General features: G+C 38.5%; 2 protein-coding genes across 3 annotated transcripts; one reads left to right on the top strand and one right to left on the bottom strand.

The window, feature by feature from the left end:
* Positions 1 to 1,868: 1,868 nt before the first annotated feature.
* Positions 1,869 to 3,578, bottom strand: LOC118813790 (transmembrane protein 74). 2 transcript variants are annotated; one of them, XM_036579336.1, is made up of 2 exons: positions 3,487 to 3,578; positions 1,869 to 2,842 (listed from the first exon to the last, which is right to left on the bottom strand). In XM_036579336.1, the coding sequence occupies exon 2, from the start codon at positions 2,781 to 2,783 to the stop codon at positions 1,959 to 1,961; it is 825 nt and encodes a 274-aa protein (XP_036435229.1). In that variant the 5' UTR covers positions 2,784 to 2,842; positions 3,487 to 3,578; the 3' UTR covers positions 1,869 to 1,958. The 2 variants fall into 2 exon arrangements, with proteins under 2 accessions (XP_036435229.1, XP_036435237.1); XM_036579344.1 differs by having other exon boundaries at positions 1,869 to 2,857; positions 3,487 to 3,574.
* Positions 3,579 to 4,283: 705 nt separating this feature from the next.
* trhra (thyrotropin-releasing hormone receptor a) lies at positions 4,284 to 17,775 on the top strand. The gene is made up of 4 exons (XM_036578377.1): positions 4,284 to 4,292; positions 4,445 to 4,455; positions 15,228 to 16,077; positions 17,120 to 17,775. The coding sequence occupies exons 1-4, from the start codon at positions 4,284 to 4,286 to the stop codon at positions 17,546 to 17,548; spliced, it is 1,299 nt and encodes a 432-aa protein (XP_036434270.1). The 3' UTR covers positions 17,549 to 17,775.
* Positions 17,776 to 27,889: the final 10,114 nt, after the last annotated feature.

The raw sequence follows: 27,889 nt of genomic DNA, 5'->3' as shown, positions 1-27,889 counted from the left end.
TATGAAATAAATTCAGTCGATTGTGTTTTCATAGAGCGGCTGATGCTGGATGGAAGTTAGCATGAGGTCAGTGCAAGTGTGCCATACACAGTCAAAAGCTCATCTGTGTCCTTACTCGGGAGGTCAACGGTGCTGTCTGCACCCCTACAGCCCTGGACAGGCTACATAGCTGACCTTCTACTGCAAACACTTCAGCTTTAGCAGTGGCTGATAAGGTGTTAGCAAGTATGTTTCAAGCATTATGCAGTAGAGAAGTGAGGAATTCTAAGGAAGTGATTTGGCTTTTCATTCACATTAGTTATTATCATTTTCATTATGTTAATCACAGCAACCTAGTAGACAGGATTTAGAAGTGATCATAATTAGACATTAATTATTTATATTCATTTGTTGCAACAAGTATGTGCCAAGAACAAAAGCCTGATTCAGATACATTTTATCCACATGAGAATGAAAGTAAATTGGAAACTTGCTAAGCATATGTTTAATATTTAGTAGTATAAGCATTCAGTAGATTTTCATGTACAGTTTATGACTTGTTTTCTATATTCTGCTGTTTCTTATATTACAGTCTTAACAAAGGCCAGGACTGATACAATGGCTAAAATAGATAGGACTGTTAGAAGCAGCAGTGTATGACAGAAAGTTAGCGGCCAGATAACTGCTTAGCACCCCTCATATCAGTACTGCTTATGGAAACAACCATTAGTCTCAAATTCTCAATTTACTGAGTTTATAATATTTAGAAAAAATAAAAACTTTACATATAAATGTGCAAAAACATTTGCACAGGCCTATTTTTTTCCCAATATGTTAAATTTAGCAAATGAACATTAACTGCATTGAAATGTGCAGAGGTGTTTCCTCTGTAGACGATGTATTAACTTATTTTTATGTATATTTTTATGGCAAGAAATGAAGCATTGACAAAACATGTTTTAGTCATCTTTTATATTACAGACATTACACCAGGTTCACTGATTATGGTAAAGAAAATGCAGGTTGATATACATTAATGTTTACATTCGTTTTTCAGTTGTGTGATTTTAATGTAACATAAGTGAAGATAATATTCATTAATGAAGTGCATGCAGCATAATGCTTATGTGACTCGCTTTTGCAGACTACACTGTGATTTACATGACATATCATGTGGTAATCATTTGAGAAGACATACTCAAATTAATGGAACAAAAAACCCTCAAAACAACCAACACATTTAGCAGCTGTCCATTTCCATGAAATATTAATGAACGCTCTTTAGGCAAGCTGTATAAATTTTTGCATGAATCATGTTTGCTACAAAATCCAGTGTTTGCATATAATGTTTAGATCAAGAAAAGACACCCAGCAGCAGACTCTATGGTCATAAATTTCCAAGTAGGTCTTACGATACTTGGAGTGAGGTGCTCCTCTAGATCTAGGGCCTGGGTCACTACTTGAGACCACTAAACCTAGCCCTCATTTTGGACAAAGATGTGAAAAGATGATTTTAAGGCTAAAATGTCACTTTAAAATGAACAAAGGAATAAGGAGTTGGGAAAGATTGTCAGGACAGCAGCAGATAAGATCGACATGTCAACTGCTGAGCCAATATTCACTTATTTGAAAGGAGCCATTGTGGGCAGAGTTTAGTTTGAACCACTGTCAGATCTTATGGGCAGCCTTAAAACCCCAACTTACCCTGACCCCCAGAAAAGACAGGTTAGTTAAAATTTGCAAGGAAAGAAGGGGAAATGATTCTCTTGGTTAATATTAAAGTGACAACATGATATTGCATATTTGAGTGATATTCCATAAGCAAATGACACTGACAGACGTGTTTAAAAATGTTTAAAGTCAAAAACTACATTATAAGACTTTAAAAGTGTGATGGAAATACAACCCTTACAGATCTGTTGTTAAGTCTGTGTTTTGATGAACTGGTTGGGATAAATGCTTAGAGACAGAAATAATAGTCAGCTAATGCTTTCGCCATTCTCTTCCTCAACAACGCTGTGTGACGGCGACCGACCGGGGCTCGACTTCGATCTAAGATTAATGGAGCCGTACAATTTTGTAGAGTGCTTGGAGTATGCGAAGGCCTTTCTCCTGTACATCTCCCCCTTCCACATTGACACCATGAGCAGAGTGGAGAGCACCACTCCGCCCAAAGTGAGCAGGCAAAGGCCAGCGATAACACACCTGTCCAGGTGCGCCCCTACCCTGGCGCTTTCCCTCTCCAGTCTTTCCATCTCTCGCGCCGAAACGCTGTCTGGGTTCACGTTTACTTCACGTGGCACGGCGTAGGAGATGATCACCAGAATGATCCCGGCCACCAGGAACGTGACGGCGCTGATGAAGCCATAATCCACCGGCCTTCCCACACTCTCGGACGCCAGGTCAGACATCAAGGAGAGCTCATGGAGTCCATCCAGATGGATCTCGTTCGAGGAACCCAGGCAGGGTGTGCCATCACTCTTGTCAGGGGTGGCCAGTCGCAGGTTGACATTTTCGTCGACGTAAGTGAAAGAGGTTTCCAGCTCCTGGTCACAGCACACTCTGACCTTCTCCGCCGGTAGATGACAGTGCTTACCAGGCAGTCCCTTGACGGGAGCTGTCCTTGGGGCTGAATTACACCGGCGCTCTGACACAGCAGCCTTGCTTTTTGGACTGCATCCATGCTGCTCGAGTGGACTTTCGTCACCTGCACTTTGGGACCGGTGAACGTGCACAGCACTGGAAGCCCAGTCTGGACCACCTCGCCTTTCTTTATCTAGACACAGCAGCTCCACTGAGGCCATCAGACTCTCTCCACCAGATCGCTTCAATTTGCCACCGCATCAAGACAGCCACGTCAAACCTGCCAACGCACACACTGATGTCACACGTAGCAGTTAGCTCATGCCACCCTCCCCCCACCTCCCCCCCAATAAAACTGTAATTCATTCTTGAAGTTTACAAGAGCACACTAGCTCTGCTTATGCTTGAACCTGCCATGCGTTGGCGAAAGTTAATCGAAAAAAATCCGTCACCCTGCGATGAAAGGCGATTAAAGTGACCGATTAGCCTCCTCAATCAGTATCCAATTAGCAAAGCAATCCATATAAACCCCTGGATAAGCTTTAAGACTCTCTAAACCGCATGTCTAAACTGAACGTAGTGAACTGGGCTACACTCCTGCATAATAATATGAGGATTAAAAATGCTCAGGTAATAAAAACCTCTAAAGCAGTGTCTCAAATAGCCACCGACCGACTGGCTAAGATTACATCAATCAGCTGTTTATAACAGCACTTCGCAGAGATGGTTTGCATGCGTCTATCTATGATCATCATTAGATTTAAAGAATGCTGCAGGCTATGAGAGAGAGAGAGAGAGAGAGAGAGAGAGAGAGAACACGCAAACGTTCAATAGATTGGTTCGTCAATATCCTGGTCAGATACACATGGTAGAAGGATGCGTTTCGGTCAAAGAAATGTAATACTTGCTATGTAAATAAGATACCTTCTTCGTGGCTGAGTGTGTTAGCATCCTGGCTCTCCCTCGTCGTATCATTAAGCTTCGCTTGCCTCACTCTCTGCTTTGTTTCTTTTCCACCCGTTTTACAACAAGTCCCGCCCCCGTTTGCTATGATTGGCTGTCTCTGGGCGGACTGAAAGGAATATAAACTACTAGCTAATCGTAACGCAGGAGTTTAGAGCGTACTAGCCAGTCCTTATGGACGGGGGTGGGGTTTGTCCGAAAACAGGTGGGAAAAACACAGCAGGCAGCGCTTCAGCAGATTTAGATCACTCTAGCACGAGTTAAGCAGAAAGAGATTTTGAAATGGAACCATGGGAAATGGAGTCTTCGTCGTAAGAGATCATTACCGTGTAAAGGGTCACTGTTTTGGAGATATTCAGATGAAATATAGACGTGCCCTATATCTGTCTCCATGTTTGGAGAGAACCCCACCCACTGGATAACCATCTGTTTCCTAAAAGCTCCGCAGATTACTGGTCAGTTTGACCAGAGCTTGTATAATCCATTTTTAATCTAGAGAGACCGTCTGACTTCATCCATATCAGCACACTTTCTGCAAAGTGAGCGTTCAGAGTGCACACTGTCGTGAATCATCTTGTTTTATTGCAAATGTAATAATCCCATAGTGAGTCAGAGCATGGAACATTTGCCATTTCATTTACTATCCAAAACCACCAGTGAACCTAATGTCTTCTGAGTTTTTAGACTGTGGTGTCCGCCACAGGCTGCACTGCTGTGAGGAGCTTGTGTGGCCATGCAAAGGGCTTTTGGTAGGCACCATGCACCCGGTAAGAAATTATAGTTACTGCTACTGCTGTTATGATGTATGAGTGTATGATGTCATTAGCGTAGTTGCGACCGGGGAAGGTGGGTTACAGTGTGTTGAGTTTGTTTACCCTCCTTGTATGTCGTGTCCTCCTGTGTTACTCCCTCCCCATAGGTCGAGTTGGGGTAACACAGAGCTGGGCATTTCTTCCTTTGTTGAAGTGCTTGTTCAAAATAAAAGTGCATTTACCCATGCACAATGTTTACTGTGTCTTCTTCTACATGATACAACAAACTTAATGTTGAAAATGGTAAAATAGCCATAAATATGAAAACAAATCTTTACGGTCCAATTTTTATGCACATTTTCAACAGATTCCTGGAGCTGTGTCTCCTTCTACTTCAAATGCTTCACCATCGTCCCCAACAAACCCTCCTTCACAGGACTCAGTGACTACAGGCCAGTCTCTCTGATGTCTGTGGTGATTAGGTCCTTTAAACAACTAGTATTGGCCCACCTGAAGGATGTCACAGGACATCTGCTGGACCCTCTGCACCAATGTGCATTGTGTTAGACTCGCACCTTTGTGCACCACAATTTCATTACCATACATGATGTAGATTACTGTTGTTTGCACTACCACACACACTTATGTGTATTGCTTGTCTCTATGTAATCTGTATGTTGCTTGTATATAGTGTATTATGTATTGTCTGTAAATTATTTGTACATTGTCTTGCATTGCATTTAATACTAGAGAGATTCCAACGGCCAAAACCAAATTCCTTGTGTGTGTCAACATACTTGGCCAATAAATGTTACTAATTCTGATTTATATTGATTCTGATTCTGAAAATAAGTATTTTGTGGGAACTCTTTTGTCTCACACCACTCTGCAGGTACCTCTCTGTCCGTAAGTGTTTTAAAAAATACATTGTGAACATTTTTGACCCAGTAAGTTTCTCCACATCAGAGCATTTCACATCAAACCACTCTGAATGACTGTTTACATCTTAAAGATTGAATTGTGCAGAATTTTGAAAAAAAATTGACAGAATTTCCATTCAAGACTTTGTTAATTAATAATCAGCCACATCAGAGGTTTCAGTCAGACATCCTCTGTCGAAAGTTTTACAGGCACATTTTTTATTTGGTCTAAATTAACCACCAGACGTTTTATTAAATGGAAAGCACAAAATTTGCCCCTTTTGTGTAATTAGACAAAAACCATTATTGGCTGCAATCCAAATTCAGTCATAACCCGATATAGGAGTTCAGAATTTCAGCACTGTGTTGCCTGCTAATGCCGAGGATGGCTTGGGCAGGAGGCCTGGTAAGTTCCCATTTAACTGATGAATCAGCGAGAGAGTAGGAAAAAGTCAGGCTGAGATTAATGTCCCAATTTGGCTTGGTAGAATTCAGGGCACGGAGAATGCACCGTCATGAATCCTTGTAGATCGTGAGCGTCCTTATATGTCTGAAGTGACAGAATGTTCTTACATGTTAGAGCTGATATATTGCCATGATCTTGTTTTTCATAGATTTATATAATGTCTGCATGACACAAGGACAAATGCAAAGGCCAAGGACAAACCCCTTTAAGTAGCGAAGTGCAAGACTTAACACTAAAAAGTGTTGATGAAAGACTGAATCCATACAGATAATGCACTAAATCAGGACATTTTTTCTTTTTAGGAAATTCAAGATATCTTCTAAGTGCTGCTCACTGTAGCATCTCTTATGACTTCTTAATATGGTGTATTTCATAATCCAATGGTAATAGCTTTCACAGTGGTCAGGAGAATGGGCAAATGACACAATGCTTTCTACCAAAGGTGACATAATCAATGGTGTAACTAAACCCTGACCCTGACTGCACAAAGCATCTTTGCATCAATTTGCAATTTTATGTTTTGAACACTGATATCCAGTTTTTTCTTCAATCATAAAAGTAGAGGTGCAATACAATGGTCTGATACCGATTTCAGGATAAATAACAGCATAATAAAGAGTTGCATGTATCATCAGTAGCCTACCTAAAAAACTGCCCAACAGCATACTTTGTTAAAAAAGGTATCTAAGGTTTTACTATATTATTGAGAAATTGCTAATATGAATTCACATGATTTCATTTTAAAATGTAGCATTATTGTTTTGCTGTTGTATTGTGTCTGCTCTAACTTATTAAACCCCAGAAAAATGAAATATTATGATGCACACCATGTGTCATGAAAATGGTTTCAAGTGTTGTGATGCTGTATTTTTGTCATACTGCCCACCATTAAATTAGAGCATTGTCCATTTCCATCATTGTCAATGTTCACTAGTGTGCGCAAGTATCTTTCCTTTGTTATCAACTTTTTGTGAGTGGAACCTTTTGTAATTTTAATGATCAAATTTGATTTGCAATGCACTGCTACAGGAAATTTGGTCCTGACTCTATGTTTGCCAGTCTCGTATAACAGCTGCTATAAATAAAAGCACTTCTAATGAGACAGGCTCTCAGAACCAAAGGAGACAAAGAGTAAGAGCTCAGTCTGACATTTTAGCATGACGCCAACTGTCATCTCACCCTGAGGACTCCCAGCGGACGAAGAATTGCCCTTAGTGTCAGACTCAAGAGGGCAGCAGCGATGTGCAAATACCCAAGATATCTGAAAACCACTTTTACTATACCTGGTACTATTCCATACGTATGTAAGATACATTGCATCATAACCTAAGTTTTGTGTTACCTTTTATGTTAACAAGCAATAATGTATCATATCTAGCTACTGCTTGAACACAAACAGGGTTCAGAAAAGGAACAAACTGGACTTGATTACTAATTATTAAACAAATGATTACCTGAAAAATCAAACACAGTTCAGTTGGCGTCTGAAGTTTGTTTGTCTTGTCTTGCACTGGAGCTATAAAGCCAATGTAGCTACAAAGTAATGGAAATCTACATCACCCAAAATCTTCTCTATTAGCCTCAGCTCCAGTGAAAAACTAAAGAACCATACTTGAGAGACCAAATATGTCTTTGGGGTAATGACAGGGACCTCAATGCAAACTAGCTAAGCTATTCTTAGGTTATAGAAATACAAAATAACATTTTTGGCCATTTAAGAGGTTAGGAGACTGGTGTACAACTGCAGTTGTAACAGAAAAATCTGTTAAATATAATGACAATTATGTTTTTGCATACTATTCATATAGTACTCGACTCCCTGAAAAAGTATTCTTCTTTTAGTACTGGCTATGTGTTTCTCGCTAAGTGCCAATTACACATTTGTGGTAAAATGAATGAGGAGGTGTTTGAGAAGAGGTGCAGTCACAGATCACTTTAGAAGTTGGCATTACTGGAGAAAAATAGTTACGAGCTAAGTGCAGTGTAGAAAACAGGGCTTGTTGAACTTAACTGTTCATTACTGAAATAAACATTAGGTATGCAGCTCTGCCCAGGTACAGTGAGAGCTGTCCAAGGTGCTGAACTTCATCAGTGCCTTAGAGCTGAGCCAGGTTAAAGTGTAAGTACTGTCAATAAAATGTGAAACAGCCTAATAAATAGCTATTTTTTAAAGCTGAAAGATGCTTCCCTTCCAAAATAAAACATTGTTTACAACTTTGGCCTGAATCACTCTCATTTATTCTGATGGTAATATTGCAATTACCCTTAATAACATACAAGCCAAAATATAGTGAGCATATAGTGCAGTCTTCTTTATCTTAGATATGCTATCTGTGTTCACAATAATGTAAATGAATGGAATGTTCAATAGCTTAATTAACATTCATCAACATGTCTAAAATGTTAAATCTCTACACATTGATATAATGTTCCAAATATGTGCAGTAAGAACTCCTCATTTTCTATTAACAGAGCTTGTAAAGTGAAAGAAAAGGGGGCTACTAGTCATTTCCAGTTAGCTTCAGTTTGCATCCAGTGGGCCTGGTAGCAAAAGGCTTTAAAGGGCCTCTGTTTTTGTTTGCACTGCTGTGAAGAAGAACCCTTTTGCATGGGAGTCATACAAGGTCAGATGTAGGAAAAGACTTCAGTCATTAGGAAAATTAAAGAGCCTCGAGTCGAAGCTGAACAATTTATTTATTCCCATGTAATGCAGGCTGCCAAGGCTTGAGTAGTCTGCTGGCACGGTTACTGATGAAAAGCCTGACATGTCAGTGTATAAAATTCTGAAGTTACCTGAAATAAAATGGAATTACAAAATGAATGAACTACACAATAAGGCTGACCATGAATTATTCATTAAGATGCACAAAAAAACATAAAACAGCCAAGCTTTTGAAAATCGTTCAAATGCGCTGGTGCTCATAAATGAATAAAGCTTGTCTTACTTAAGTAATAAGGTGAGGCCAATTGAAATAGCTGAGCCATCTTTAGAATGAGGACTCTGTTGAAAAACTCTTTGGGATCCTGAGACCTTTTATTGCTTTATGAGTAGATGTCCATTCTTAAGTTTACTGACAGGAAGAAATTGAATATTAAAGTAGTGTACAAAAGTCAGAGACCACCCCTCATTTATTTAATGTTCAGTCAAAATAGCATAAAGTACAAGTTATATATATATCAATCAAATAAGCTGCTGGTGTTCTCAGAACAATGGACTGACCATCCCAGAGTCCAGACCTCAACATTTTTGGATATGTTTAGGATTACTTGGACTGTAAGAAGCAGAAAATGCAACCAGCTTCTAAGACTAAACTTTGGAAAATTTGTAATAAAAGAAAACTTTTTCTCATTCTGGAAAATAAATAATTTGTATTTAATGGCTGTTTTGACTGTAAAATATATAAATGAAGGGTGGTCTCAGTTAGAGTTTAATGATTTCAGATTTTTTTCTTATTTCTTTGCTTCTTCACAGCTTAATTGTTTGCAACCTTAAGAAAGGCTACCACTCAAGCTCTTCAAGGTTTGTTAGAAAACTTTCTTTATTATTTGACTGTTTGAATGTTCTCAGTCTTTCTTAGACTTAATAGGGTCACAGTTCCCTTTAAACTGAGTGGAAATCTGTCACATTAAGTTATGGAGTAGTAAGTAAAGCACATTTTCAGGGACTATTTTCAGCTAAAGAAAGAAAATTAAAATAAGCTGATCCATACAATCCAAATTCAAATCACCACTCTTAAAAATAAAAAAGTGTCCATCAAAAAGTTCTTTAGGGCGGTGGATCCATCCCTTCAGGGCCCCCCAGGCAAGTCACATTTTCCCTTCATCTCTATGTGTTAAAAAATGGGTTAGAGCAATGTAGACTACCTAGTGTACACTGCACACATACAGCACTCATTGCTGCTAGTTGTATTTTCACTGTATATTTTAACTGTACTTTAACTGTACATTGCTTAATGTGTACTTATATTGCTTAGATTCTGTACTTTTTTATTGCTGATACTTTATATTTCTTATTTTTCTTTTCACTTTTTTTTGTAAATATAAATGTTGGCACAAATTCAATTTCATTATTCTTGCACAATGACAATGAAGTTCTTGAATCTTGAATCTTGGTTCTTCTATGGTATCGTTCCAAAGAACCCTTTGTGGAACATTTATTTTTTAAGAATGTGACATAATGAGGTTTCATATAGCAGTAAATCAGCTGTAGATGGTAAAATATAGTCAATAAGAAAATACTTACCTGAGCCAGAAGTCTCCAGAGACAGAACAGACTGTTCATTACACAAACGTCCACAAGGTGGCAGTGAAACATTACTGTCAGAAAAAAACAGCCTGAAATTCATCACTTGTGCATTAATCTACATCATCAATGTGTTAACTACAAACCACAGAGAAAAGGCTTACATTTTTTAATGGATTGTGTTTTATGAGCCATGACACACCCCTTGTAAAGCTCTAAACGTTTTACAGATCGAAACAATGTTCATAATAGAAAGCATTAAATGACCTTTACCCATTTTAAGCCTGCTCTAAGGCTTAACATGCAGAAGTGTCAACACAACCGTTCACAGTAAGCGATGTATTTCCAATACAGCAGATGCAGGTTCCTGTAAAGGAAATAATAAAAACACAGAGCTGAACTACTGGCTCTGCTCCATGTAAAGGTTTGCTCTTTACTTCCATGGCATGAATGACAGCCAAGTTCATCCTATTTCCCATTACCCTCACACACAAACACACATACATGTATATATATATGTATGTGTGTTGCGCTGTGTCTGATCCACTCAGACCAGCACAACACACACTAACACACCACCACCACATCAGTGTCACTGCACTGCTAAGAATGATCCACCACCAAAATAGTACCTGCTCTGTAAGGGTCCATGGAGGTCCTGACCACTGAAGAACTGGGTAAAAGGGGGCTAACAGAGTATGCAGAGAAACAGATGGACTACAGTCTGCAATTGTAGAACTACAAAGTGCACCTATATAGTAAGTGGAGCTGATAAAATGGACAATGAGCGTAGAAACAAACCTGATCGGTGTATATATATAGTCTAGTATATATATAGGCTAGAACCTTTTCACTACAGCTGATAAAGTGCAGAGCCAATATATGTAGTGCAACAAAGCCATATACTCTATAGAGTCTGCTTAACAGCAACATCACACAAAATGCAAAAACTACCTGTATTTTTAATGTCTCGTCTCTCATTCTGTTGCAAAAATCAAAGCAAAAAAAAATAAAAATTGCCCCAACACACAAACATACCAACAGTTTTTATATTAAGAGCAAGAAAACAAGTTAGACTTATGTGGATAAACAACAGTCTTTCACTTTGGCCAAATGGCTGTCATGAATAATCCAAATACTGTTTGAAATACTGCAACTCAAATCTAGATGAATTTGACACTGGTGTAATTTGGCTTGGTTAAGTGACAACAGTGAGAGACAAATGGGGATTTCTTTTAATGCCAGCACGCAGGAGCTTATGAAAGACTGAGCAGCTGCTTTTTTTTTTTAGAAGCTCTCTTCACCTCAGCAAAACATTTCCCGTCTTTCACAGCACTCTCACTTTCTTTTTTTTTTAAATGAAAAGGTGTTAGTGAAGTACTGTCTGAGAGCCTGTGGGTTCAGCTGCTCATTAAATGATGCCATGTGCAATAAAGTAATAACAGTAACTCATGCAAAAAACCTGAGCTGCAGGAGTCTCACTACATTAACCTGACACGTGATGTCAGGCCTTCCAAACAGCCTTCGAGTCCACTGATGAATCTCACGCCTCTGCTGACCAGTAATTAAACTGCTAATCAGCACCATTGTTTCGCACCACAGTGAAAAAAGTAATGCATTACATTTACTTTTAACAAGAGTTACAAAAAATTACAGCATTTTTTCTTTCACATTCTGTAGGTGTTACTTGCTCACATTTGGCAATGACTCTGATGGTGTAAAACATTTTGTTCATGTGGAAATGGTTTGGTATTCACATTTGAATCATGTAATTCACTCTTTTCAGATATCCCATCATTAATTTGAGAAGTTTTACAAAAAAGGCACTTTAGGGAGGTTTCACTACACCCAGATTGTTGTAATTGTTTCTCTCTTGTTGATGTTTATCAATAAATGTATGCAAGTTTATTGTGTTGTTTCAGGGAAATCCAGCCACCTGTCAGCTTTACTTGATAGGTCTTTGTTTGGTCAGTGCAGCCTCGTTTGTTTACTCTGTGCACATCTTTCCCATTGTCTCCTGGGCTCAACTATTTGCCCATTAGGCATGTCTTTCCTCCTTGTTTTACTTTACCCTGTGTGTTTTTGCATTCACCGCCCACAGTGCGCATCTCTCTTCTATTGTTTGGTTAAATCATTTAATCCCACTGAAACTTTGTTTTGACATTGTAAAGCCCTAAAACAGTTGTTGACATGTTTTCTACTAAAGACTACATTTTAAGTTAAGTTGTAGGTTGCCTAAATTTCACAGGAACATTTTTTGTAGACTGTATAATTGGTCACACGACCTGGGCCATTTCCCTGAAATAAGTGTATCTTTGTTATAATACAGCTACATGTTACATACAGCTACAGCTACCATATCTAGAACATATAATCTGGTTAGATAATACAGTGGCTCACATTTGCTGCTCATAAGCCTAACTGTCGACAATTTTCATTTATATAGCTATAGCTTAATTTTGACCCAGTAAAGACTGAATGCAACGTTTACATCATTAAAGTAGTATCAATGGTGTAACTGCAAAGGGGCAATCAGACTAGGGCCAGTGGAGCAGGGAGGCCCATGACAACCAGGCTCTCTAAAATCTTTATTGAAACCCTCATAGAGATACTGACACTACTTTACACCTATGACTCACAGGAAGATCATCACCACTTCACAGACAACATTGACGTCTGTTTATCTCCCTCTCATTAGTGATGCATCTCATCCATGGAAACTGTTGTCAAACAGGTGTTATTCATTATTTCTTATTTAAAGAAATCTAAATTGGGAGTTTAAAGTAAATATTTAGTTTAATGTTACTTAAATTTGTTTGAGACAGCAAGTAAACAAGCAAATTAAATGGACTTTTTTGTATTCATTGAAAGTGTTTTTATAGGACCCTAAGACTCTAGTTAAGCCACTGAAAAATTGACTGTTTATTAAATCAATTATTGTTTGTCCTTTTTTCTATGTAATTGAGTCTAACTGATTAAATGAATCAAGAAATCACTTTTAAATCTATAGTTTTGCACTGGTGATAATTGTGACCAAGAATGAAACTTATATTTTCAACAGCTTTTTCAAAACTGCTTCTGTAAAGACTTACAATGTGCACCATGGGGCTGTCCAAGAAGTAAAATTCATGTACTCACTGAACATGCATTTAATGGGTTAATCATTCACCACGTTTGCACTTGGCTGTAAAAGTGGTTTGCCATGTACTCCGCGACTGCCACAGTGACAATTTTACTACATTATGTTGCTTCAAACTGATTAGATATATCGCTTCTTTTACTTAGTTGAACATAGCTGCACTAGGTCAGAATCCCATCAGTTTGCATTTACTCCAATCACTTTGGTGTGATTTACTTGAATTCATTGTACATATCACTTAGATAAGAGGGTCATTCTGCAGAAACGTCCACTTTTCTATCTATCCATACGTGTCACTGGTGTTACCAGTCCTCATTGGTGTTACACATAAAAAGCAGTGATAATTTAATGAAAAATGCTACAGAGCATCAAACCACATGTTGACAATCATGGAATATCCACTAAAGTATGTAATTTAATTCATTTGTATTCTATTTTTTCACAATTACCTAAGAATAAAGTAGGTCATACCAGTGACGTCAACTAAAAGCTTCATATGAAATCATGAGCTAAATGAGAAAATTTCTGATAACTGAAAAGACACAGTGGACTTACCTTGTGCTTTTTTCATAGATCCTCTGAAAATAAGTAAAATGAAGTCAAGTGATGTCATCAGTGTGATTTTTATTTCAAAATAAGAGATTTTTATTTCAAAATAAGAAAAACGTGTTTTTCCCTCAAATTATGGCGCTCACCCTTTACACATGACTGTGAGGACGAGCACTTCTGTGGTGCTTGGAATTCTAGATAATTGATTTAAAAAAACAACATTAAATACAGAAGAATGTGTAATTATTAAAATAGTATTGTTTTATTTTAAAATATAAATAAATTGTAACCCTGACATGTTTTTTTTTAAGTGTAATATATCTGTAAACGCTATAGGGACACAAAAATGGACGTTTCTGTAGAATGACCCAAATATTTAAGAAACTACTATACTACTGTTGCATGGAGCCATTTGACACAACATTGTATATTTTACCTTTCATGTTTTTTGAGTGCATAAAGACATTAAAATTGCACCTACTTTGGAAAAAATGGTTCATAATTAAAATCTGTCAAGTGGTGACACGTGAATAAAATAGTGTAGCTTCGGTGTAGAAGATGACGCTGGAAACATTGCGCATACAGACAAATGCTCTTTGACTTTGAACAGGCACTTCAACAGGCAGCAGGAAGTGCTAACCACTAGTTAACTGCGAAGCCCACCCTCATCGGACACAGCTTACACAAAACAAACACAACTACACTGATAACATAAGCTACAGCCGCAGCAATAACAGCCAGGGGGCCACTTTGCATGGCCACACCCCCTCAGCTCCTCTCAGCTGTGGAGGACGTGGCGGAGACCACAACGCGTCTTTAAGTTTGCTTTAAGAACACAGTTCATTCATTTGCAGTCACCTTCATTTGCATAGACACATTTTATTTATGAATTCAAAGTACTACTTTTTAGTGTAGCTTTTTTGCTCTGCGTGCACAATTGTGTAATTGTGTAGTGATAAAGGAATCAGGTGAGGTGAAAAAGCCTCATCTGTGCTGAAACCCCACAGTAACGTCACACAGCACAAGGCACAGCTCCTGTGTGGGAGTGGGGAACTCCCACACAGCGCTTTAGTAAGAAGTAAACCTGAGTGTTTTAACTGCTGTGAGTCTCCCTGCCATAAAAGTCACACTGAATGAAGAAAGAAGGAAAAAGAGAAAGAACGATCTCTGTTCCCGCGGTGAGCTTTGACATTATCCTATGCGCCGCGTGACACTAACTGCGTTTTTATTCCTCTGTCGTGCTATTACGTTTGAAGTAAAGGCGAAATCTAACACGCTTCAGCGCGCGCGACCACGTATATCGCTCGTATTGGCACAGAGTGAGCGGAGAAGCGGACACGTGGTGATGAACGGGGTGTTGACTCTCTGCGTGCAGCGCGTGCTGCAGCCTACAGCCCACATTTCTGCGTCTCGCCCGCTGCAGCAGCACCAAACGCACAGTGCCAGTGTACCTCTTCATTTTATGGCTCACTAGAAGCTCCGCGGGACAGGAGAGCCTCACAAATTTCGCCTCCGCGCTCGGCATGTCTTTTTACTCCACGAAAGAAAAAGACGTTGGGAAAGCTCATTTAAACCAGTGAACAGTACACTGGCAGCATTAGCCCAACTTTACGTACACTTTTCTTGTCTTTAGGGCGAAGGATGGCTTTTTGCGCCTGTGGCTCCTGCAGCTGAGCGCATTCAGGAGAGGCATGGAGACCCTGGATGAGAACGCCACGCTGTTTGGAGCGAACGAGAGCCAAGGCGCATGGAGCGCGCACAGTGTGGAGTACAAGGCGGCCAGCGTGCTGCTGGTGCTGTTGGTGTGCGGCCTGGGCATCGTGGGAAACGCCATGGTCATCCTGGTGGTGCTGACCACCAAGCACATGCGTACGCCCACCAACTGCTACCTGGTGAGCCTGGCCGTAGCCGACCTGATCGTGCTGACTGCGGCCGGCCTGCCCAACATTACGGAGAGCTTGTTCGGTCAGTGGGTGTACGGCTACGGCGGCTGCCTGTCCATCACCTACCTGCAGTACGTGGGCATCAACGCGTCCTCGTGCTCGATCACGGCCTTCACCGTGGAGCGCTACATCGCCATCTGCCATCCGATCCGCGCGCAGTCCCTCTGCACGCTCTCGCGCGCCAAGAAGATCATTGCGCTCGTGTGGGCTTTCACCGGCCTCTACTGCGTCATGTGGTTCTGCCTGGCCGACCTGGAGAAGCAGCAGTATGGCAACACCACCGTCATCGCGTGCGCCTACAAGGTGTCCAGGGAGCAATACCTGCCCATCTACTTCACCGACTTCACGCTCTTCTACGTGCTGCCGCTGCTGCTGGCCACCGTCCTGTACGGTCTCATCGCCAGGATCCTGTTCCTCAACCCGCTGCCCTCAGACCCCAAAGAGAACGCCAAAGCGTGGAGGAAAAGCTCGGGCTTACGGAACACAAAGCACGGAGCCAAAAGCTCTTCCTTCAGTACTACAGCGACCTCCAGAAGACAGGTGAGTGGAGCTTGTTTTTACATTCTTTTATTAAATACACAAGTCCTTATAATAATCGTATTGGTGGTTTTTCTACAGCGCTTTCAGTGTGACCGTCTCAAAGTGCTTTGCACAAGAGCATATATAAAACATTGGAAAAATAAAACATTGCCTTTAAAATGCGCCACTACTACAAACTTTAGAAGACAAAAGATGCAGATGATTTATGCTCTAAGCACTGGACAGTATTAAGTATATTAGTATGTTATTATGAGCGGAGCAGAAAAACTGAAGCGTGCGTAATTACGCACAGTGTCGGTGCGCAAAGTGCCCGTCTTATCCGCATGACTTCTCCTATTTGTTACTCCTCTAAGTTTAATGTGTTAATACGTGCTGAGACGCAAGCATACTGTCGTGCAGACCGCATCGCTTTCCAGCTGGGCTTATTGATCACGATTTCAGTAAAACTGCAAGTATCCTGCCTTCCGCCCAGTGACAGCTGGGATAGGCTCCAGCACCCCACCGCGACCCAGAAGGATAAGCGGTTTAGATGATCTATGTATGTATGTATGTATGTATGTATGTGTATGCAAATACAATGCAAAGGGCATCACTGCATTATGTTATGTGTATATGCATTTAATATTTTGATGTCCAGTAAATTAAAGACATCCAGTAATGAATGCTGCACATATTTAGCCAGGTGAGTTATGTGCTCTAGAAACAAGCCCATTATTCCATTCCACTCCATTATTCTTGTGTTAAATATTGCAAAGAAAAACAAAAAACATAAAAAGGTCAGTTGTTCATTTGTCATCTGATTGATCAAATGATGGTTAATCAATGAGTATTTATTTATTTATTTAATCGTCCTTGTCAAAAAAAAACAAACAAACAAAAAAGTATCTCTTTTTTTCATAATTTGTGCAGAGTAACTGCCCTTTACATTGTGTAACAATTAGAAAAGTTCCAAAATTACTTGTCTGCAGTAAAACAAACATTTTAAAAAGTGAAACAGGTTCAGGTTCAGGTTGTCTCAGACTTTTATTGTTTTGTGGTGTAGGTGACAAAGATGCTGGCAGTAGTAGTGATCCTCTTTGCATTGCTGTGGATGCCATATCGCACGCTGGTGGTCGTCAACTCCTTCCTGAAGATACCCTATGTGGACACCTGGTTTTTGCTTTTCTGTCGGCTCTGCATCTACCTGAACAGCGCTATCAATCCTGTCATCTACAATGCAATGTCTCAAAAGTTCCGCGCTGCTTTCCGCAAGCTGTGCCACTGCAGGCCCCAGCGCTCTGAGAAGCCTCCCACGTACAGTTTGGCACTGACTTACAGTGTGATCAAGGAGACCTCTAATGGAGAAAGCCCAGATCACTTCACTACAGAGATGGAGGAACTGCCTGGGGCTACAGAGGAATTCCTGCCTGGAAAGAAAAGGCTTTCCTTCAAAGAGCCCTCACTGTGTAAAAGCATGCTAGCTGAAGCCTAGCTCCATGAGGGTGGAGAGAGGGGGACATCGGTCACTTGGTAAAAATGTACACAGATCCATGGATTCACAGTTGTAAACAACACTCTTAAAAATAAAGGTGCCAAAAAGTGTTTGCAGTGATACCATGGAAAAACGATTGGTTCTCTCGAGAGCCTTTCAGTGGATGGTTCCTCAAGAATCAGTTTTGTAAATGAGATGTAAAAGTGTGAATCTTTACTGTATGTAAAGGTTCTATACCAATTAAAGGTTTTTCCTAGAACTGCATGTTCAAGCCAAGAACAATTTAGGAAATTTTATTTAAGGTACTGTAGGCATTTAGAATGCGATTGCATTCTATGTGTTGAGATATCAGTCTTTGAAAACAGCAAAGCTGAGGTCTTAATGGGTTATGATGATTACCTCTCCAGTTGTTCCACCTAGAAGATTTACAACTCTGTGTTCAAAGTGCAGCCCATGTGGGTTTCTGTAGCTACTGCACAGTATATCACTGCTAAAGCTTCATCCCTGAGAGACCTGTTACAGTGATGGTTTTCACATTCACATTATACAGAGATATCAGAGACCTGTTTGCTGCAGTCACTGTGGAAATGTGGGACGTACAGAGTTATCCATCCAACATCTCTCATATTATTTGTTATTTCAGACTTATCAGGCTTTAAGCCTTTCAAATTTAAAAACTGAAAACGTCATACCTCCATTCGTATACAGAGTACAGTGGTGATGTACAGTATAGTGGCATTGTGGGATCATGTCTAGAAGCTCAAAGCACTCTTAAATTCACATATAAAAGGAGTACAAAAAGAGGAAAGAGTGGATTACCAACACACATGAAGATTTAGCATTTCAAGTTATTAGTTTCCTCTGTAATGGTAGAAACCGTTTGCACCCATCCATTATTTATGCTGTATATATGTTGTATAAAGTGCAAGCTATTGATAACAGCAGTGGAAAATTCTACCTTGTTGACTTTTAAAAACTACTTTGACTGTGATTTCTGTATCTTTGGACAGAGTCAGCTTATGTCTGATGCAAGTTTGTGTTCCTGAATGTGGCTTTTGATGTAGCATTCCAAGCTTAACATATACTAGTTCAATGTAAAGAATAAAAACATGCAGTCTGATAATAGCTCCTGTGATGTTAAGTGTACAGTCCAATGGATTTGACCTTTCGGCACAGACTCTGGAAACCATTTGGAATTCATTGTACAGTAAACCTTTGTATTCCATAAGGTGAATGTTTAAAGTGTTTAAATGACATTTCTTGTTGTTGTCGTCATGATCCCTATTTATATTTTGTAAAGTTGTGCCTTGTCTTGAATAAACTGATAGTATGAGTATGTCTTCAGGTTCTTATCATTTTACATATGACCTTTATATATGACCTTCTCCAGTGACCAATGAGTGTAATTCAAAAACAGAATATGTGATATACAACTCCAAATAGTGGACAAAGATCACACCACTTCACAAAGTGCACTGAGCTCCAAATAAAACATTATGCCTGGTTTTCTATGTTCTTTACCATCATTCAGTTTTCCCCCCTCTCAAGTATCAGGTCCATGTGCTAGCCGGATCTAAAGTGTCATTTTTCCATTAAAACACATACAGATTTTTTTATCAATTGATTTTTGTTGCTTGTGAAAGATCTTCTGCTGCAAATACCAAAATTATGTAACATATGTAAGCAACTGGTGCCATCAAAACAAACTTTCAGATCACAACCCATCTCACAGCCAGCATAAAATGTCCCTAAATAGTCACATCAGGTGAACAACAAAACAAAAAACTACTCTAGGCAGACGGATGATAAATCCGGGACCAGCTGATATACAGTCTTCGTTAATAAAACCACAAGTAAGGTTGCATACACACAGTAGACAAGCAACACAAATAAACCCTCAGAGCAGAGACTGAGACTGTAGTAAGAAGTATAGATGTATGCACATCCTCACAAATCATGTGTATCATTCGTACAGAGTCGTACATAACATTTTGGTCAAATCACATGTTTTTGTTAATTATTTCAGTGAAAATAAGTCAACACATCCTCTACAGAGAACACTTCTGCACATTTTAATGCACAATCACTGTTTATTTGCTGGATTTAACATATTGGGAAAAACACACAAAATGTGGCATGTACAAAGGTTATGGCACATTTAATATGTTATATTTTATTCTTTTTTTCCCAAATGTGTCAAAATCAGCAAATAAAGAGTAACTGTGCTTTGCTTCCAGAGAATATATTTAATATACTACTTGATATAAATATTTTCTTATTTGTTTCGTATTTGTTTTCATAGTTATATTTGAGTATAACTGTAACATCTGTTTCAACAAACTCATTTCTATGAAAGACCAAAATTAATTGCAGTAGCCTATAGGTACTGTATTGTGGCACTATGAATGATTAATAGTAGTCGACCTCACTTTGTGAGACAGTAAAAAAGTCATCCATCACAGTGTGGCATGATTAGTTAAAACACCCTCACATGGCGCACAGTGGAGGAAACCAGATGAGATTAATCTCTGTAGTGAATATAAGAACAGAGTGATAATCTTATCAGTGCATGGAAGTTTGTATAAATGGCTATAAATATCCTAATTATCTACAAGTATGCACAAAGACAAAGCACACACACATGCATGAGAGTGGACACAAGGGTCTACAGCACTTAGTAACTCATATGCACTCTTAAAAATGAAGGTCCCCAAAAGGGTTCTTTGGTTCTTTGGCATTATGGCAAACCACAATTTTACAATATTTGTGAATGAGATGTTTTGTAAAGGCTCTACATCAATTAAATGTTTTGTTTTTTTTTTTCCTAGAAGCATATGCCCAAGCTGAGAACCATTCAGGAACCTTTATTTGTAAGAAAGCAGAACAGCATCTTCTTTCCCTGAGAACTGTCAGTCTAGATTTAGATGCATCGCATGCATTCGGATACTACATTTCTGGACCAGAACACACTGATGTTAACCTCAACTAACATTTCCTGTGTATGCTTGGGGCAAGAGAGAAACACATCTACACAAGTCTAACTTTAGCCTCGAGGCCCTCTGGGGTGAGAATGAGATGTTGAGCAGGGCAGAGAGGACTGAACAGCAAGAATAAGCACTCAGGTCCTGGGAGCGTTACAGGGTGGGCTTATGTAAACAGCCATGACCCATTTAGCCCCACTTACATGAACTTTTAAACCAAAGGCATCAAACCAAAACACTCTGCTTCTGGCTTTATTTTAACATGCAGGTCTGTTCCAGCACAGGCTGTACAGTCTAGGACGCAGATGAAACGAATCCGCAGGGCGAGCCAGGATATTTGATAAGAATATAAAAATAAAACTGCCTCCCTGAAATATTCTTGGCTAGAGAGCAACAACGAGATGGATAATGTTCAATTTTTGTTAATTTCGATATTCCACTCTTCTTGATTAATTATATTTACCACTTAGTTAAATCAAAGCATCACTGTCAAAAACCTTGTAACTCAAAACAGTTGAAAAAATCTGCTGCCCCTTCTATTCTGTGAACACCTCATTGATGAATTGAACAATAGAAATGATCCAAAATTACTTGGAATGAAATTGTGTTTTTAACATATGGTACTATAAAAAGGCAGAGACCACCCTTCATCTGTTTAATTTCCACTAAAAATACCATTAAGTATGAGCTATTCATTTTACAGCAGCAGGACAAGATCAAAAAACATATTTTTCAGAAAATTACACAAGAACCTCAACTAAATATAAAATCATTTTTAAAGTGTTTAGGGTAACTTTACCTTTATTAGAGCTTCCATTGTTTTTGGGAGATTCCCCCTTTAGTTTTGCTTAGAAATCTGCAGAGACATTTTTCCACAACTCATAGAAGCTGGTTGCAATTTCTGCTTCTCACAATCCAAGTAGTCCCAAACACATTCTCAATTTCTTTGTTGTTTTGTAAACTTTCTTCTTTTTATCTATTTCTTTTTCTCAGTAATGGCTTCTTGACAGCTGCACATCCTTTCAGACCTTTTTTTTCGGATATAAACAAGCAAGAGTGGAGCTTGATTTGATCCTCTCTCTCAAGGATGAAGGCTTTATGCACTGTTTATGTGATTGTGACAGTTTTGGTGGCCTATCAGGACTTATTACTCATTTCTTTTAGTAAGTTAAGTCCAGTTTTGGGAACTTTTGCACAGTACTTTTCATTACAGTTAAGAATGCTTTTTCCTCACCTATGCAGGTACATCTTCAATACCTTTAGTTAGGGAACATAACCATATCTAATTTCATTGCAATTATATCTTTCAAGTTGTGTTGACTTCATACACCCAGTCTGGTTTTCATCTCCAGTCTGTTTTAAAACATTAGGTTGAGAAAAGGTACAAATTTATATCTTTCCTCTGGGAAAAACTTATTTGAAGTACACAGTTGGACCCACTATGGCACCTTTGAGGGCACATTTATAGTTTTTGTATCTTGATGAATGAAAAATGTACCTGGGCAGTACCTTTTTCTGACAGTGTATAAAGTAACCATTCCATTTACAAGGTTTACTTGCAACAGCAAAAAATAAAAAATAAATACTATTCAATAATGATGATAATGATGCTGATTCAGTCCTCATCATGGGATAATGAGCACAATGAGAAACTTAAAGAAGCCTAATTCTCATGAACTGCTTAGTTTCACTATACACCAAAAGGAAAGGCTTTAGGTCTTTTCCCTTCATTAAAGGTTAGAAACCTAATTAGCTACAGCAATTTCCAAATGCCTCTAAGCTTGTAAGATGGGATCTATACTCTCTAAAACAAAACATGTTCTGAAATACTACATAGCAATGTTTTACCAAGCGCTAGCCTCCATGGAAACATGGAGTTTAGATAGCTAATTAATTCACCAGCACAAATTACATGCAGGAATGTGTAAGTGTGTATAATATTGCAGAAAAGTGATATGACACTGTGAAAGATAGTTAAACTCCTAATTGGAAGGCTTTTGTGTTTGTGCTGTAATGAAGAAAATGAGCGCTGAGGTGTAAAACAGTGGTAAGCTCTCTTATTGATCACATCATCTCCACTCTTTGTAATTTCCTCCTCTCTTTATCCTCAGGCACAACAAGGTTGACTGAAGATCAAAACATAGCCTCCTTCACAGGAGCAGATTTAGTGATTTCGGGGTCTCTAGGCAAAAGACAGGAATGGAGCCCCCCGGAAACACGTTTTTTTAAATTAGTTGAGACTCTGTGCTTCTCTGGTGCAACCATTTACACCGCACAAATGATACCTTGGCAAGAGAAATCATCTCAAATATAGTCAATGTATAAAATATATGCAATATTTCTCATTTTGAGATAGTTGTAAAATATCTATATCATAAATATCATAAATAGATTACACCTGCTCCTACTCTGTGCTTCAAATAAAACGGAATTAAGCAGACAGTCAACCTAATGCCTCTTTTTTTCTAACTATCATGCACTTGCACAGTGAAACTGCATTATGACAGGAAAAAAGAGAAACATGAGAACAAAGCTGGTGCAGACTATTCAATGTATGGCAATTCAATCTTCTTAAACCACACTAATTTACAATTAAGCAATTGCAATGAGCAATTTTACACAGATGTCTATTTTAAGAGTGTAAAACCCACAAATAGGGGGTCCAACTATTCACTATATATAGAACTATGACAACTGGAATGCATAAATGATTCTTTCTATGTTGAAATGCATGGTTCTTCTTCATGATGCGTAGGTGTCACTAAATCTTTGAGTGATTCTAATTAGTTTGGGTTCCTTAAAGCACCATGTTTAAGATTTGTGAGTATGAAGAATCTTAAGAAGAAAGGCTTAAAGAACTTTAATGTTAAGGTTTATATCAAAATGGTTCTTTTTAGAACTTTTATATTATATTAAAGTTCTTTAAGTTCTTTCTTCGTGCTCACGTCACATTTACAAAAATGGTTCTCCAAAGAACCATCCATTTAGGGAACCTAAAGCGGTTCTTCAACTCTTTAAAGAACCCTTTCTGGCACATTTATTTTTAAGACTGTGGAGAAACTGTTGTATATGGTTCTTAAAAGCACCCTTTGAAAAAAAGCTCTAGTAGACAATGCAAGTCATAGAAATGTACTACCTTTTTTGGAAAGGGTGCAGAATATTATTATTACTACAGAATATTATCAGATTGAATGTGTTGGTGATGCTGTCAAAACAGTTCTCTAATGACTGAATTTTGAAAAATGTTTTCTTTGACTTTCAATCATATTTGAACTCATCCTGCTCTTGTCTTTGTAGCAGAAGGTAGTTCTAAATACAAACCCAATTCCAAAAAATTTAGACAGTTAATGAAATGCTATTAAAAACAGAAAGAACACACACACACACACACACACACGCACACACATTTTCTAAACCGCTTACCCTTCTGGGTCGCTGGAGCCTATCCCAGCAGTCTATGGGTGGAAGGCAGGATATACGCTGGACCGGTCGCCAGTCCATCACAGGGCAGACAGACAGACATATACATTCACACACACATTCACACCTAGGGGCAATTTAGCATGTCCAATTGGCCTGACTGCATGCCTTTGGAATGTGGGAGGAAACTGGAGCACCCAGAGGAAACCCACGCAGAAATGGGGAGAATATGCAAACTCCACACAGAAAGGACCCTGGTCATCCAGCCGGGAATCGGGAATCGGCCGGGTCCTTCTTGCTGTGTGGCGATCACACCAAAACAGAAAGCAGTGATTAGTACATTCTGTTTAACCTGTATTAAATTGAAAACACTATGTTTAATGTTTTACCTTCTGAACGTCATTGTTTTTTGTAAATATATGCTAATTCTAAATTTGACACCTGAAACACATTTCAAAAAAGTTGTGAAAGGAGCATGCTTACTGTGTCTCCTTTCCTTTTTTGCAGCACTTAATAATCGTTTAGAGACTGACGACACAAACTGATCCAGCCATGCTGCTCCAAAATGTGTTAATGGTACTTTCATAGATGTGTAAGTTACCTATTAATACAACCCCTCACCATAACAGACCCTGGCTCTTGAACTTTATGCTATTAACAATCTGGATGGTGCTTTTCTTCTTTAGCCCAGAGAATATGACGTCCATTATTTCTATAAATAATTTGAAAGGTTAACTCGTCAGACCACAGTTCAGGGTTCCACTGTACGTCAGTCCATTTCAGAGCTCAAGCTCACAGAAGTCACCAGCATTTCTGAAAGTTGTTAAAATATGACTTCTGCTGTGCATAGTACAGTCTTAACTTGCATTTGTGGATGCAGTGATGGACAGTATTTATTGATAATGGTGTCAAAGTATTCCTGAGCACATGTGATGATATCCATCACAGAAACATGCTGTTCTTAAATCAGTGCCCTCAGAGGGGTCGATTAATTAATTAGTATTTTTTAGCCTTTTCCTTTCTGCACAGAGATTCCTCTGGATTACCTGAATCTTTTGATGAAATTGCACACTGTAGAGGGTGAAGTGTCTAAAATCCTTGCAATCCCTGCCTGAGAAATGTACTATCCTAACTTTTTTAGAATAAGGTTTATAGAAGTCTGTGACCTGCATCACCCATAATGTCTAATTCCATTCACAGCAGATCAACCACTGAGAGATATCATTCCAGAATGACAAGCCAAATGTGCCTGAGTTCAATCATTTTCAGTTACCTTTCTGCTAATACAGTTAAACATAGCATGAAATGACTTGTGCTGTATGATAGCGTTCCATTACGGTCTTTGAACTGTTGAAGGTTAGATGTTCATTTGAAAAAGTGGTTAGACACAGTTCTGTGCAGCTCCTCTGTTGGTGTCTGTCCAAAACAAAATAGAGATTAAAAAGAGCATCTTGCTAACTTGCCCGGTCAGGAGTGCCTTCAACTGGAAAGCCGTTGTTTGATACTTCCACAGACACTTAAAGAAAAACTGTGAGAATACAATGCAGAGTAATTATATGCTACATACAGAGCATTCAGAGCTAGTCACTAGGAAACAGCTGCACCTCTTTGCCTGGTTCTGAGTCTTTGATAAATAGTGTCTGTGCAGTATCAGAATGAGTGAGATATTTAAGTGATAGTCACAGTAAACTGTACCACAGAAAAAATGTTTTTTAACAATGTTGATTTTATTTCACTTATACATTTGTCAATGACTGTGCAAATTACAAACAGTATAATCAGAGCTGTAAATCAGCCAGAATTAGCCTGGCAGGTTGTTAAAAGCCACCCTGAAATAGTCTGCATTTAAAAGTACCAATCAGGACTGTCACAAAAACTACACGGACTTGCTTATACTGAGTTACAGTAGTGCATCCACAGTAACAAATACAAGGCTTAAACCAAAAAATGTCTATATGGCAGTACTCATTACTTAAATAAGTGTTTTTTAAATGGAGTAAAAATATCTACACGTTACAGAAACAGTTAATTGTGCTCTTTTTAGCCAACTCAATTTACATGTGTTTTTGTTTGTTTTCAAAAAAAGGTTAAATTACATCCATGACAATTTAATAAAATTTGAATCCATAAAAAGTCCCCTGTAGGTCTGAGGCACTTAATGGAACTTTAGGGGCTGACTGGTCACATTACGGATTTCCATGAAAGGGTTCAAGCTAAACTTCATGCATCCATGCAAAATTTCAAAACTGTGCTTCAGACTGCGTTTTAAAATTTGAATACACAGTCTCTAAGTTGCATAAATACTGTGTACAGAAAGACTGAACTGACCTGAAATATAAACTGTGTATAAACACACCATTAATAATATCACTTTAAATCAACAGATGTAAATAAGAAATTCATACAAAGTTGATTACTTGGAATATGTAATGTTTTGTGACAGAGCATGATATCTTTTATCTTTGAAATGTAATATTTCAGTCAGTTTTCAAAATTATTATCCCAAAGTTAAGTTTTAGGTATTATTCCTACATTTCTTTCAAACCTATGAATGATTAAATTCTGCTAAATCTGAAGCAACACCATGATGAGTTTAAAATGGTCAGCAATTGTAAATCAATCAGAGGCCATTTTTGACCTTGGGTAGTAACAGAATATATGAAAACAGTTATTTTTCACATTTCTCTGTAGTTCAACATCACATCTTTAAATAACATACAAATGATAAATATGTAAATAAACTACAGACAATAAAGCCACATATAATCTTTCATATTGTTTTATGAAACAGCTATTTTCTTGTTTAGTTTGTTCTAAGTTAAATTCTTGTTGAAATAGACTTGTTGAACTTGTTTTTCTCTTGTCTAAATGTAATTATTTGACTTTAAAAAGGCAGGTAAAACAAATGTAACCATTAAATTACGTTACTTTATTAAAGCAATCCTTTGGATTAGGTTACAATTATTTTTTAACAGGTGATCAATAATCTATACTGGGAATACATTTCCCAACCCTGTGAAAAAACAAACAATCTTATTTACACTGTTGGCATGGAATGATTCAAGGGATAAACTACCCTCTATAACACTTACCAACTGGCCCAATTATATATGATCAGTTTATCTTTAAAACACCAACAAAAACATTTAAGCAGTGTTAAGGTTTAAGACCTTAGTAAGCAAACACTCACTGAAGACCCTAATGCTGAAGTTCCTCTTGAAAGTTTATAGCTAGGGATGGTGGACCTTCATCTGTGTTATCAGTCCAACAAGCAAAGAGCGTGTCTGAACGCAGAAAATTATAGTCTGTTTTTCTGTCTGTCTACAATTACCACAGTGTTAACAAAGGGACAAGAAAACACAGCATGACTGACCATGTAATCAGTGAGAAGGCAAATGGAAAAGCTATCCTTGAGTGACTCATGCAAAGCTATCCTTTGAGTGACTCAGGTTCATCAAGAAGAAAAAAAACTCGTCTTGTATAAGATATGGGTCTGCTTGGCTTTCTGCTTTAGCCTTGTTTATACTTTTGGATGTGCAACAGATTCTGTGGCACTGATGTGAAAAGTGACACATGGATGCCCAGCGACCTTTCAGGTTAACCATAGGACTAGGATATGACTCAGAGCTAATATATGGGCATCATAACCTCATTTTCATATCATCCTTTTATAAGATTAATCACTAGTTTGAACAAGGCAGAGGTGTAGCTCTCTTTTTTTTTACTACAGCTAAACACGTAGAAGAAATAATTTGTAAATTATGGGTGAATGATAATAATGTAGGCAAAAGCACATTGTAGGAAATGAGCCCAAATAGTTATCCATCATTTCTTATTCTGAAAGGGCCTGGGAAATGTTCAGATGGCATTCTCCATGAAAAATAGCATGCAAAAGAAAAACACTGGGCAGGCAAACCAAATGAGCACACTTAGAGATGAA

This window comes from Colossoma macropomum, unplaced genomic scaffold (genome assembly GCF_904425465.1).
Source record: "Colossoma macropomum unplaced genomic scaffold, Colossoma_macropomum, whole genome shotgun sequence".
NCBI classification, from domain to species: domain Eukaryota; kingdom Metazoa; phylum Chordata; class Actinopteri; order Characiformes; family Serrasalmidae; genus Colossoma; species Colossoma macropomum.
Note: the sequence above shows the minus strand (reverse complement) of the source record. Positions and strands in the feature narration are given on the sequence as shown.